We start from the raw sequence: 15,458 nt of genomic DNA, 5'->3' as shown, positions 1-15,458 counted from the left end.
GACAAACACAGAGGAAGAGGAAACAGCACTCATATTGTTCTGGGATCTTCACAGCTAGTTCATTAGGGGGATATCTGAATAACCTTCACACAGACATGTTCAAAAAATTTGATGAAAGGCCAAAAAAATGCCATATCAAAAATATTAGCATTTTACAATGTCATGACTGCTTTTGTTAACGACAGAAGGGACTAAACTGAAGGTCAGGACATTAATTTTCAACACACAACACTAAATTGTTGTCTAGTGAGGTTTTAGACAGAGTCAATGTTTGATTTCAGATAATGTGTCCCTCATACCGCTCACATTGTTATAATGAAAATACAGTGGAATTTGTATTTGTATTCAAATATTTGCAATATTTGTATGTAATTGTAATTTGCAAGACTGCAGGGTCAAACATTTCCTGACACGTCAGGTTTAGAGGACTATGTATGTGCTCAGAACAAATGCCACCCAGGTTCCCAGGTTCAAGTCTAGTTCTATTCTCCCACCCACCACTGCACTCGCCAAAACAAAATCAAGTAGAAACCTTTTCCTACATTTGTAGTATCTGGATGTCTAGTTAACCTAGAATAGTCTAAGCTGGCTGGTTTGTTGCCCATCTAGTTATTGTACCCGCATAGGCAGTTTATTCATGTTGGAAACTGGTTGACCAAGTGGTTAAGACTAGTTGAAATGACTGCACTATCAAGCATAGTACTACTAGTACTTTAATGGTCGATATTAGTAACTTAAGGGTTTAGATTAGTAGCTTAATGATTGCAATTATTAACTTGAAAGTATGTATTACTAGGGTTGATATTTATAAAGTGTACAGATGTAGTACCCTAGTACCTTAACAATTGATTTTCAGAATGAAAGGGTTTATATTTGTATCTTAAGGGTCAATATTCTTAATTTAAGAGTAAATGCAAGTGTTACTAACTTCAGAGTTGATATTGGTAACGTAAGAGAACATATTAGTACCTTAAGGGTTGATATTAGTAACTTAAGGTTTTAGATTAGTATTTTAGGGATTAAAATTAGTAATTTGAAGGTATATGTATTATTATCTTGGGGGGTGGAAATTTATAAATGAACGGTACATATCTAATACCTAGTACCTTAACTGTGGTGTTTCAGAGCTATTATTTGTATCTTAAGGGTCGATATTCATAATTTAAGAGTAAATGCATGTATTATTACCTTAAAAGTTGATATTAGTAATTTAGGAGAACATCAGTACCAATATCAGTACCTTAAGGGTTGATATTAGTAACTAAAGGGTTTAAATTAGTATTTTAAAGATGGAAATTAGTAACTCAAAGGTATGTATTGTAATCTTCATGGTTGATATTTATAAATTAAGGGTATATATCTAGTACCTTCTACCTTAACGGTTGATTTTAAGAACCAAGGAGTTTATATTTGTATCTTAAGTGTCAATATTCATAATTAGAGTAAATACATGTATTACTAACTTAAGAGTTGAAAATAGTAATTTAAGAGAACATATTAGTACCTTAAGGGTTTAGAGTAGTAACTTAAAGATTGAAATGACTAACTTGAAAGTAATTATTCTTATCTTAAGGGTTTACATTTAAAAACTAAGGTTGGATATCTAGTACCTACAGTTGCAATCAAAATTATTCAACCCCCTTGACCTGCAAGACATTTTGCTGCAGAGAACAACATTTTGTGAAAACAATTCAACAAAGGCATAAGTAAACTATTAAAGAAAGTTTATTAATACACATTTGAGTAATTCTGAGAACGTAAGTTGATGAATAAAGAAAAAAAATCGAATTGGCTCTAAACATTTATGTTCAAAATTATTCAACCCCTGAAAGTAAATTTGGTGTAGAATCTTTTATTCTTTTAAAACCACCAATAAACACTGCCTGGAAGTGCTTAGATGATTCTGTCACCTTTCTGCTGCAAATCTTGGGCTATTCCTCCCCTGAAAAAGCTTTCAGATCACTGATAATCTTTGGTTTTTACTTTGCCACTGCTTGCTTCAAATTCAACCATGTATTTTCAATGAGAATTACATCTGGAAACTGAACAGGCCACTTAAAAACATTCTATGACTGATCCCTGAACCAAGCTTAAGTAGATTTAAGCTTATACTTTGGGATGATTGTCCTGCAGGAAAGTCCATTGATTATTAGCTTCAGACTTTGCACAAAATGCATCACAATGTTTCCCAAAATGGTCTGATACTCTAATAAATCCATGATATCCTTTGTATGGTCATGTTTTCCACTTCCTTCTACAGTAAAACAACCCCATAACAGGACTGGTCCACCTCCATGTTTGATGATGGAGATGGTGTTCTTCTGCTTATAAGCTTTGTCTTTTTTGCACCAGATGTACCTCTGATCCATATATCCAAAAAGTTCCAGTTTGGACACATCACTCCATAAAACATTCTTCCATAACCTCACAGGTCTATCCAAATGAATTTTGGCATGTTCAAGGCAGCCTTTTTGTTCTTCTTGGTCAAGAGTGGTATTCGGCAAGATTCCTCAACATGAAGACTACACTTTTCTAGTGTTTATCTTATTCACAGCATTGAAATATTTTTCCTCCTTTTGTCGGGTCATCTTGCAAGTCTTTGGCTGTACATTGCAAGATTTTCTCAGTTGATCTGATCAAACATTTTATGATATTGTGCTTTTTTGTTCAACAGCCTCAAAGGTTTTCTGGTTCAACACACTTTAATCTAAGGAATACGGCTGCCAGCTGTGTCTCTAGGGACTTGTAATGTCTTATAAATATTCATGTAGTTTTAGACTTTCTAATATACTATTTTATATTTAACAAACTATTTCTTCTCTATTGATTTTGTGTGAGCTTTGTTGACTTTACCATATTTGCTACTCCCTATCAGCACATGTATGGGCTAAGAGTATACTATGTGTAACACCCTAAGCCAGGGGTTTTCAAACCTGTCCTGGAGCCTCCCCTGCCCTGCACATTTTGTATGTCTCCCTTATTAGGCACACCCAATTCAGGTCTTGCAGTCTCTACTAATGAGCTGATGATTTGAATCAGGTGTATTAGATGAGAGAGACAAGCAAAATGTGCAGGGCAGGGGAGGCTCCAGGACAGGTTTGAAAACCCCTGCCCTAAGCTAATTCCATTTTTAATAAGTTTGTAAAGACTTAAGACAAGAGTCTTAAAACAGCAATGTTGAATAGGGGTTGAATAATTCTGACATAGCTGTGTTATTAAAAAATCCTATAACTCAAAAACATTACATTATATATTGACATTATCACTTTTAATATGCCAGAAAACTGATTTAGATGCAATTTAGTCCTGGATCTTCAGAAAGAGCCAAAATCATTTGGAAAGTACTGCAGTCTCTGGGGGGGTTGAATAATTGTGATTGCAACTGTAGTACCTTAACAGATGACTTTCAGAACTAAAGAGTTCATATGTGTATCGTAAGGGCCAATGTTCATAATTTTAGAGTAAATACATGCATTGCTATCCTAAGAGTTGTTATTAGTAACTTAAGGGTATATTTCAGTACCTTAAGGGTTTGTTTTAGTATCTTAAGGGTTAAGATTAGTATCTTAAGGGTTTAAATGACTAATTTGAAAGTATATATTATTATCTTAAGAGTTGAAATTTATAAACGAAAGATATCTAAAGATATTTATAAACTTAGATATCTAGTACCTTAATGTTTGATTTTTAGAACTAAAGAGTTCACATTTGTATCTTAAGGGTCAATATTTATAATGTAAGAGAAAATACATTCATTACTACCTCAAGAGTTGATATTAGTAACTTAAGAGAGCATATTAGTACCTTAAGATTTGATATTTTTAACTTAAAAGGATGATACAGTATTCATTAATTAGTGGTACATGTTAGTGCCTTAAGAGATGACAGTAACTTAAGAGAGCATATTGGTGTCTTAAGACGAGGTAGGAAACCCTCATCCCAAACCTGACATATGTTGTTCTTTTCAACAGGTATTCTACAGGACCAACAGCCTTGAAAACCAACAGATATTTGAAGATGCCTCTGTACCAAGACACTTTAGTGTCCCACAGTCTCCATGCAGGACATCTTCATCTTTTGTTGACCTGGAGCGTCTCAGACCACAGCTGGTGCGCGTCCCACCAAACTCTTTTTCCCAAGCTCGGCGCAGAATCGCCCCGCTGCCCCTGCGTCCCCCTTTCGTAGCCTCCTCTTACCTTTTCTTTAAACAATCCCTCCCTCTCATCTTTTCTTTAAACAACCTTTCCCTCTCTCCAACAGGCTGCCCCACACACTCGCTAAATGAAGTTAGTCCAGCACCCCCCTCCCCATCCTCTTCTGCTCCCTACCAGACACACTCACAGAATTGTTTGTTAATAGTCCAATTAGATAATTGCCATCTTTCACTCCTTTTGCTCTCCGTTTCCCATAAAGGACTGAATGGCTTCGGGAGGGGGGGAGTTCAGCATGAAGAGGGCCTCTGGCCCTGCAAGGTGACAAGAAGGGTCCGAGCCTGTTCCCTGCTCGCAACCATTGGCTTGAATTGAATCATTGTAGCCTAATCAATGGTCTTATTGGATTACAGACCACTGCTGTTCCCCCAGATATTGTTGCGTTGACAATGAAAATAGGCGAGACTGAGTGGGTGGGTGTGTAGTGGTGTGGAAGGAGTGGGAGAGGGGAGGAGGAGGGGGGGTCGCTTTGGGTGTTAGCGTTGGGATCTCGGGCAGGTTGAGTTTTTTAGCGGTGCTTTAACAGGTTTCTTGTAGGGTAAGGTGGCTGAGTGATCGCAGCATTCGCTTTGGGTCTGCTGGGTAACTCGGGGTGGTTCTTGCACACTGTCCCCCGCTTGATAGAGTTCCCTTGTGTTCATCTCTTTCTTTTGTCAATCTGTGTTCATTACCACTACAGATTCCGAGCGAAGTGGATTCCATTTTTTTCGTATTCCAGGTCTCTCCGCCTCCCTCATTCTTTTTCTCTCTCTCTCTCTCTTTGCTCTCTACCGATCTTTCCCTCTCTCTCTTTTCGCTCTTGGCTTGTATTAGCTCCGAAGGTGCAGCGTGTGGTATCGGGCCGCCATCCGGGGGGAGATTCGCCAGCCTGCTCGTAAAGTTAGCCCGAGCGAACACCCACAGCCCGAGAGCGGAGGAACGGCCAGTGCCGGGGCATCAAGGAATGAAGTGGAACTTTTCTGGCGGTCCTTTGGCTCCCTGATTGCGCGTGGTGGCGATTCGAGGCAAATCATCTCCCTTGATCCTGTGCGAACGAGGGCGGAGAGGGGGGTCGGAGCGAGTGGACCCCTCTATCAGGACAATGTGTATTTCCCAAACAGTTTAGAGTATTCATGAGGTTACGCAAATGTGGAGGCAGCGAAATTACCGTAATCAATTGAAGCGGCGAGCATGCGTCTGTCCACAGCTCTGATTACCCGGAGATCAGCCTGATGTGAATGTTACAAGGAGAGGAGCTGTTAAATTGCTGTTGAATTTGGGTGAGAAGTCTATGATCATTGGGCAAGTGAGTCTGCACAGAGATAATAGGGCAGATCAGTGGACCGGGCAAGTGCTGGTGGCACATTAGCTATCTGACTTCGACTCCAAGCTGCTGTTTTACAGAAAGACCAAACCTATATTACCCAGAATAAGCAGTGTGTGTGTCCGTACCCGAATAGTTGTTTCTTCCCAACAAGGAGAAAAGAAGGAGAAATCTTCGTAGAGGATAAGAGACTATGGAAGTCCGCTACAGCCAAGACTCGGAGTCCGGAATGTTGCTGAAGAATGGACTAAAAGAGGGGAAAGAGGGAAAGGATTCCCAGGGGAACATTTCAAAAACGTTCCTGAAGGACCAGCAGGAGTCCTTCTCTCCATCCGGAGCGGTGGAAAACTGCGAAAAGAGCCGGACGAGCTCAGGAGATCCTGATTACTGCCGGAGGATTCTAGTTCGGGGTAAGTTTAAAAAAAACTCCTGTGGGGTTTCTGTATATTTTGTACTCTACAAAAAAACAGGAAATCGACTTAACGGGAACTTTTAAAATTTGCTTGTTGTGCTTGGTTTGTTTTCTTTTTTGTTTTGTTTTTTTCTTTGTGAGTGAGAGTGTATAGATTTAAGCATGCACAAAGTGTACATGATGCAAATTGATTTAAAGGACAAAATTTGTACTGTATTGAAGAAAGAAATTATGATTGTTATTTGATCAGCTCTTTTGGTGTGTCTCATTGCTTTATTATCTTAAATATTTGCAAATACTATTTAGAATAATTTCAAATATTTATTACTATTATAGACATAAACGCTAAAACAAATAGAATAATTATTACTTTTATAATTATCAAATCTGGAAAATACTTTAGCACTGAACTATTTAGTACTTGTTAGATTGAAAGTTTTATTTATTTACAGTACAGTTTCTGTGACTGTGAGATTTAAGAAATGTAATTCTTTTTATACATAACATTGACAATTTTAATTTTTGACTTGCATAGCTGATAATGTTGGTTATCATTTATTGATGATGTGCTTTTTTATATACGCATTTAAAACAAACTCTGTCCTTTTACTAAAGTATTTAAATGGAGATGTTTCTTTTTCCCCTTAAGCAGTAATTGAAATTGTGAAGCATGTACAGAAATTTGTCTGTAAATTCATAATTTTTCACATTTATTTTTCAGAGAAGCTGTTATAACATTTTTGCGATAATTTAGCTAAAAGCTGTTAGTCTATAGTTGTGTTAAATTACTAATAGTTGTGAAGCCCCTCCTGCTCGTGTCATCTGATTGTGAAATTCTGGAGAGCAATCAGCTCCATTAATTTATTTAGGTTGTGAAGCTAAATCTAGGTCAGTCTCGGAAGCCCGCTGAAATATGAGGAAATTAACCTGATGAAATTATTGTGTAATTTCTTCAGTCACAATTCAGCAGCCAATACAATTATTCAGTATCTAGATTTGAATAATTATGGAGACCAGTGTGTGTGTGTGTGTGTGTGTGTGTGTGTGAGTGAGTGTGTGAGTGTGTGTTTGTTAAATTATTTTAAAGTTGTCACAAAACTTAACTAAATTTTTAAAGAATGTATTTATTGCTTACATTTTTGCTAAGAATACTGGAGCATGGTTTTGAACTTACCAAAGACACAAATAATATGACTTTCAAAAATAATGACTTTGATTTTTAAATCCTAACTCATGAGCTTACATGTTTAGCATATTTTTTAAATATTTTATTTCTTTTGCTTTTAATCATGCATTTATCTCCCTGCTTTTATGCATTTACTTTATTAAACACTTGATTATTAAACATTTTAGTATTCAGAGACTGAAGACCCATTTGAAATATTTATAACTAATACGCAAAACAAAAAGTAAAATTGATTTGCAATATGATTTGACAGACTTTTTTGCGTATTTGCATTTTATGCAAGTTTTTAAATACTAATTTGAAATGCTTTGAGTTTTGATTTAACTTTTTTTATTTTAGCAAACACTACTGCCTACATGATGAATTGTTAGTATTTAAAATAACTGTCATAATCTTTTTTTTTTAATTACTAAAATAATAAGAGTGTGCATTTGTTTGCCATTCATGTGCAAAACCGTGACATTTTTAACAGCTTGTTGAAGACAAAGACTTTTCTTGATTAAAAATGTCATGTGTTTGTTAGTTATTTAGCCACAAAAAATATGTAAATAAATAAATGGTTTCTTTGTTAATTTCTCGAAAGGTTTTTATTATATACTGATTTCCTTTAATTGAATGTACTGATATTTTAATGCTATTCTTATAGCAGGTATGACAATTTGCTAAAAACATTTTTCTTATCCTATTTAGATGCCAAAGGTTCGATCCGAGAGATTATTCTCCCCAAGGGTTTGGATCTAGACCGACCAAAGCGTACTAGAACCTCGTTCACAGCGGAACAGCTTTACAGACTGGAGATGGAGTTTCAGCGGTGCCAGTATGTTGTGGGACGAGAACGAACCGAACTTGCCCGACAACTTAACCTGTCTGAAACTCAGGTACACACTTAGATGCACATATTGATACACATTAATGCGATTCCAGATACACAAAACAATCATTATAAATAATACTAAAATCACAATAATTACAAACACATAGCACATAAATTTCTCTCAAACATATTTATCCTTGTGACGCATAATCATAATTATTATTTAACGTAATTAAAATGTATTGTTGCAAAAACTACCAGAGCTAGTTCTGACTATAGAATTATAATTTTTATTTAATCTGCATTTTGATCATCCCATGGCATTCCTTCAGACTTAAAAAAAAAAAATCTGTGATCCGATCACCTCTTCCTGACATTTTCCCACATAATTCCCTTTTTCTGCCCATCAGTGCAATAGTTTGATGGTTTGGCCTGCTTTACAAAAATAAGTCCAGCGATGCATTTGCCACACATGCTTTGCGCAGGGGTCAGCAAGAGGTCACGAGCCTGAGATTACATGACTGAACTGTACATGCACTCTCTCTCTCTATGCCTCGTTTATCTCTCTCTCTCTCTACGTGTCTCCCTGGATAATCTGCAGTGCGGGGAAACTGACTGCAATAGTAAGGCTAATTTTGGAACCCATGTTTTTTTTTGCTTAATCATTAGTGAACGTTCATTGCTTACATCCACCACATGCTTGGATGAGCAAGTACTGCCTTTAAAGGACTAAATAAATAGCTGTTTTTTGTCATTTTAATACACTTAATTTTTTAGTCATATATTGATCGGGGCTCCCCTAATTAAACACCCTGAACACCTGCAAGCCGACAATGCTGTCTCAACGTTTCTAATTCTATTGGCCATTTGAACTATGTCACATTCTATCACATCATCACCCCACTAACGACTTTAAAATTCTTCTGCTCTCCTGTGGGGTGAAATTAAGACATTTAAAGCCCTGAGGCAGATCGGTGCTGCTAGCACAGGGAGCACAATAGAGTTAGCTTCACTAATGCCCTCTCTAATGCCCCGTGCTGCAGAACAGTTCAAATCCATGCCTTGATTACATTAAAGCTTCCCGTGTCTCTTCTTGGACGCCTGATGAGGAGGGTGAAGTGCTCCTTAATGACGGCTTCACGAAATTAACATTGTGTTCTGAAATACGAAATGTTCAAGCAAGGAACATCATCCATTTGTGAACGTGCACCAGCAATGTATTTCGTTATTCTCGAAGGTAGAGTCAAGAATGCATCGAGAACGAGAGGGAAAATATTACTGTTTGTTTTTGCGTGGTGGAATTGCTGATAATTTAATGTCTTTCGTGACCCTCCGGTTCATGGTATTTGCAAAACATTGTGAGATTAAACAAATGCAAACAACAAATGTGCATTTTAGCAGGTTTAATATTCGAACTCAATATTTTGCATTCCATTACAACTGATGAAACTGTTAAGGTATGCACTTATGTCACGAAACATTTAAGCAGGATTACGATTTTTATTGTGATACATTTAAGCTGGTTATTTTAGTGGTGTTTTTGTTTAAATGTGACAGTTAAACTGCGTGACACAATTCTGAGATGTTAGTCATACTTCATTGTTCTTATTCCTCTGAAGCTATTATCGATCATTTGAAGTGCAGCAAATATACAGCGGGCTTCCTTTTCTCTATAGAAAATAAATATATATTATGATTTTGTTCTGCCGTTGGAACTTGATCTAAACACGTATTATCTGGAAATCGCTATTCCTCTTTCTTTGTAATACTAAATTAAATGGATACAGTACAATTATGTGGTTCAAAACAGTATTGATCCAGCAATCCTTGCAAAAGGAGCTTGTGTTGTGGTGTTTTTCAAAAGAATAGGCTCATGTTTTTGTTCATTAAATAGGTTTGTATTTACAGTTACCCTTAAAATGAAAATTCATTTTAATTTTAGCTCACCCACTTTAGCCATTTTTTATGTTTTTACTTCTCCAAAATACAATTAAATACTGCTTATTTAATTGGATTAAACTTATACATACATAATCTAATTATTTTTTAACTTATATGGTTTTTATAAATAAACTGCTGTAATTCAAGGTATCGAAAAAAAGATCTTTATTTTTATTTAATTATATTTTACATTTAACCCAATTTAAAGTAGCATTAACATAGCAGCATTATGTATGCTTATGGTATTTTCCATATTATAGCCAAAAATACATTGTATAGGTCAAAATTATAAATTTTTCTTTTATGACAAAAACATTAGTATATTAAGTGAAGATCATGTTCCATGAAGATATTTTGTAAAATTCCTACCATAAACATATCATCACGTAATTTTTGATTAGTAATATGCATTTGCACAACTTTAAAAGCGATTTCTCAATATTTTGAGGGGTTTTTTTTTTGTGCAACCTCAGATTCCAGATTTTCAAATAGTTGCATCTCAGCCAAAAATTGTCCTATCCTAACAAATCATACCTCAATGGAAAGCTTATTTAATCATTCAGATGATGTATAAATTTCAGTTTCCAAAAATGTACCCTTTATGACTGGGTTTTTGGTTTAGGGTCACATATTACATTGATTTGTGTTCTATTTTAAGCTCATTTCTAATATTGTTTCTTTTGCAGGTGAAGGTGTGGTTCCAGAATCGTCGCACTAAGCAGAAAAAGGATCAGGGGAAGGATTCAGAGCTGCGCTCTGTGGTTTCTGAAACAGCAGCAACCTGCAGCGTCCTACGTTTACTGGAGCAGGGCCGGCTCCTCACTCCCCCAGGCCTGCCAGGGTTGCTACCCCACTGTGGGAGCTCATCGCTTGGCTCAGCCCTGCGTGGGCCGTCCCTGGGCATCACGGCTAATGGAGGCTCCTCCAGCAGCAGTAGCAGCAGCGCGGCCAGTTCAGGCACAGCCGGGGGGAGCCCGCCACTGCCAACGGTGACCAGTTCGGGGACAGTCGCGGGGCTGCAGGGATCTCCGTCTGCCCACGGGCTGTTTAGCTTCCCTATGCCCTCTCTGCTTGGGTCAGTCGCCTCACGCATCTCCTCCACCCCGCTCGGGATGGCCGGATCCCTGGCGGGGAACTTGCAGGAACTTTCCGCCCGCTACCTGAGCTCGTCCGCCTTTGAGCCCTACTCGCGGACCAATGGCAAAGAAGCGTTAGACAAGAAAGTTTTGGAATGATTACTAGGGGTTGTCCTTTGATTATTTTTATTGTTGTTGTTGTTGTTTTGAGATTAGTTTGAGCTCTTTTTAATCACTTTCACCCCCTTTTGTCTCATCAGTGCTGTTGTGTTTTCAATCTTGCGTTTCGTCAACCTGCACACTTGATGCCTCTCAGAATTGTAAAAAGGCGGACTCATACTTCAAAAACGAGGATTTTCGGAGCATTTTGCACTAAATCACTAAACAAGATTCTCCAATTTGACACAAACGAAAGCTTGAGGAAGGAATGTAGCAAGAGATTATAAAGGGGAAGAGAGATGAAAATGTTTGCTGAGGCAATATTTTCGGGGCACTTTTTTGTCCCGTACTCCTTTTTTGAAGCTGGACAGTTGTATTCAGATTAAACACTAATCTGAAAGCTGCTGGGTAAAAACAAAATAGAAAAAAAAAACAGTACAGAACATAAGCCCCTGATAAAAACTGAACTCACAGCAACATCTTTCATGTTTTCAGTTTGAAGAGCGATCTAAATGTGTGATTTTTACATAGTGGCGTTTGCCAAGTCTCAAAAATGAAATATATATATTATATCGGGATTCATTTCCAAAGGTACAGTCATACTGTGGCTTTATATACACAATTTGCTTACAGAGGTCATGAATTTGCCATATGAAGCTATAAGATCAGATGTCTATACCATTTTGTATTCGTTTGGTTAAACATGTTCTGACTAAATGGAAGGAATACGCTGTCACACCGTTAATAGTCCAATAGTCCTGTGTTCATTGTTCTCTAAATGGTTTCTGTGAGGGTGCTCCCCAAACCGAGTTTTGAAGGCAGTCTCAATTTGTGAGTTTGTATGTCTTAAATATGCAGTTTTTCTCCTGTGTGTGTGTGTGTGTGTGTGTGTGCGTGTGTGTGTGTGTGTGTGTGTGTGTGTGTGTGTGTGTGCGTGCGTGTGCTGGTACTGAAGTTGTAGTCCTGGTTTCCATGTTTAGGTGCGTGTTTAACTGCAAATCTTTCGAGAAACTTGAGATGTCATTGCCTGGGATTAATCTCTGGAGCATCGACAAGACCCTCGCATTATCGGACTTAATGTGTGGCAACCCCTCTACCAACACGGCAAAGTTTTCCAGAAGAATTTGAAGCCCTTTCTATGATCAGAGCTGAGACGAGGCGGATCTCTGAGGGACGAACAGGGTATGATTACTGTAGTATAAAAGCAAGAAGATTGAATAACTAAAATTGTTATTTTATTGTAAATTATTCACGTCTGTAATAAATAGATCATTAGTATATCTGCAAATAATGAAAGAATGAATGTATTGGGGGGCGGGGTTTCGGATTGAACAGCCAATCAAAGCTCTGGTGGTGTTGTTGTTAAATATCTTGAAGTTTGTGAACCGTGGTATGAGTGTGGATATATATTATATATAACTAAAAAAATCAAAACAAAACAAATCTCTTCAGTCTTTCATTCTGTGTGTAAATCCGAAATAATGGTTTCTTCATCTGACGTTCTCAGCGTCTGTGTAAATCGTCCAAGGTCACTTAACACTGCCAGTTCTGTCACAGTGCTGGCTGACCTTGTCTGCTGTGCTGATGTTTGAGAGACACACAGCCTTGCATGAATGATTGTCTCTGAACATCATGGAATGACAAATACTCCTACTCTTGAGGTATTCAACCTCCATGGAGTACCAGGGTTTCATTTAGACAGAAATGTCTCCTAGAGTTACTCATTGTCTTGGTTTGTTCATCAGTTCAAAGATTTATTTGAACTGTTTGGTTTATGTGGTATATATTATTCCTTTTCTATAGCTTTACAAGGCAGTTTTTAAATGATCTATATGGTTGATCAGTGAGATACAGTGAATGATATAAGATGTGAATTTAATATAGAACGGTTTAGCTTTTTTACAGAAAAGGAGGAACAATATTCTGTCCTTGTAATTGGATGAACATTATGATTTTGTTGCACTGTACAGTTGCATTTTATAAAAGAGAAAGAGACAAAAGTTGGGAGAATCAAGGCGGGCAGAGTGAAAAGTTTTTTGTGTGTGAAATGTTTTTATAAATGTATGTAGAGCAAATTCTGAAGGTTGAAGAATGGCAATGACTAGCCAAATGAAAGCAGAACTTCATGGTGCAGACAGAGTTTTGCAACACTGAGTTCCTTTCCTATCTGCATCACTCCCTCAAGGGCCCCTGATGGGTTACCAATTCCTGTCATTTCAAAAAACTAAAATAACATTTTATTTTAAGCATTATACTTAATAGGTTCACTTTCTGGGGTTCACAAAATTCTGAATTTTAAATTCTGTTAATTTTTTATTCAAAATAGACTTCAAATTTTGATAAATCCTGTAATTAATTAGTTTTAAATAGTTTAAATAGTTTTTTTCCTCAATTAATTTGATGTGCTGGTAATACAGCTTTCAAAAAATTACTTAAAAAATGCATGAAAAAATCAAACTCTTATTGCAACTTTAAAATGTTGCCTACATTTGTGACCCTTGGCCACAAAAAACAGTCTCAGGTAGCACAGGTATATTTGTAGCAATTGCCAAAAATACATTGTATGGGTCAAAATTATTGATTTTTTTACTTTTATGCCAAAAAGCATTAGGATATTAATTAAAGATCATGTTCATGAAGATATTTTGTAAATTTCCTGCCATAAATATATCAAAACGTAATATTTAATTGGTAATCTGCATTGCTAAGAACTTCATTTGAACAACTTTAAAGGCGATTTTCTCAATATTTAGATTTTTTTTGCACTCCAGATTCCATATTATCCTGTCCTAACAAACCATGCACCAATGGACAGCTTATTTATTCAGATTTCAGATGATCTATAAATCTTAATTTTGAAAAATTGACACTTATGACTGGTTTAGTGGTCCAGGGTCACATTTTGTATTTGATCATATGCCAGTTTTAGCTTTAAGTTTTGAACCATCCCATGTATGTGTGCGTGCTTATATATATGCACTGATTGGAGGCTTCCAACTAAACGCCTTTGTCACTTTGCTACTCAGAGTGTTTGAGCAGTCTCTGCCCTTCTGAGAATCTTCTTGGGAATCTTCCTAAAAAAAAACAACGGTCTTGGCCTCCTCTCTCCCTCCCCGGCCCACTCCATCTCTCCTCCCTCACAGCCCAATTAGGCTGAAGGTCGAGCTGCATTGTGGCTGGGGGTGAGGGAACGGGTGGAGACGATGGGGGAGAGTGTGAAAGAGGGAAGGGGGGGGGTTGAGTGAGACCACCAACACGTTCCCCGAATCACATGACTAGCCCTTAAACCCCGGCCTACGGCGGGAGGAAACACAGCATCCTGTGGGTGTTTTGTGCTCTTTGTGCATCCCTCACTTCCTCTTTTATTTGCGCTTGCATATGGTGATCAGAGCGTAAACGCACGCTGTGAAAGAACCTTGTACGAGCGTGGAGTGGACTCGTGACCCCGATGTTCCCGGGGAGCGCTAAATCCCATCACGGCTCTCCCAGTTTTTCCCTGAAGTGTCATACATGCTGACAGGCTTTTCGAACTAACTGATCCAATAAACCAATCAGAGGATTTCGAAAAGCGGAGCAGATACACGTCAGTAGCTTTGGCACATGGACTTGCCTGGGCCTTTACATTTCAAGACGCCCTATACCAGTTGAAAATTAGATTAGAAAATACAAAAGGCAACAATAGGCAACAATTCTTATTTGGACTAAAAAACCTCATGAAAAGTCATAGTCCCCATGAAATCAAAATGAAAGTTTTTTAGTATGAATATGTTAAATATGAATATGGATAGTATGAGGCATAGTATGAATATGCCTTAAGGTTATCTTTCAAAACAGTGACAAAATTTGCATTTAGAATATATAAGCGTTAAAAACTTACAGTCTCTAACTTCAACCAATATGAATCAACGATTTTGATGACATCACACTGCACTTTAGCTTCTCATCAACTTTTCATGTCCAATCAAATGCTCTTTAGAATCCGAAGCATCCCTCCCCCTACTCTATAAATGCTGAAGCTGAAATCAGTCACTTGTCCACAGAAATAGTATTTTCTGTAAAGTGAATGGCACGTAGTGAACTTTATAGGGAATAGGGAATGATTAAGACAGGGTAAATATGTTTACACTGGTTTCGCACTGTGATTCACATGAATCGCCACAGCATGAACACAGCCTGCTCTGGTCCAGAGACACAAAACCACAGAGCGGATCATATGCGCAAATCAGACCACAAAACATATCAGATCCATTTAAATTCTACACAGAATGCTATATTTTATAGCGATATGGATGAGATTTTGGCTTTGATACTGTGTCAAATGTGGTTTTACAGAGTCTTCTTGTTTTAGTTAAAATT

General features: G+C 37.4%; 1 protein-coding gene across 1 annotated transcript; it reads left to right on the top strand.

Moving 5' to 3' along the window:
• The first annotated feature begins 4,908 nt into the window (after positions 1-4,908).
• On the top strand, positions 4,909-12,487 carry vax1 (ventral anterior homeobox 1). Its single transcript, XM_073827354.1, has 3 exons — positions 4,909-5,924; positions 7,803-7,990; positions 10,554-12,487. Exons 1-3 carry the CDS (start codon positions 5,708-5,710, stop codon positions 11,100-11,102), a joined length of 954 nt encoding a protein of 317 aa, XP_073683455.1. The 5' UTR covers positions 4,909-5,707; the 3' UTR covers positions 11,103-12,487.
• Positions 12,488-15,458: the final 2,971 nt, after the last annotated feature.

This window comes from Garra rufa, chromosome 21 (genome assembly GCF_049309525.1).
Source record: "Garra rufa chromosome 21, GarRuf1.0, whole genome shotgun sequence".
Taxonomy (NCBI): domain Eukaryota; kingdom Metazoa; phylum Chordata; class Actinopteri; order Cypriniformes; family Cyprinidae; genus Garra; species Garra rufa.
The sequence above is the reverse complement of the archived record's forward strand: the minus strand, read 5'-3'. Positions and strand labels throughout refer to the sequence as shown.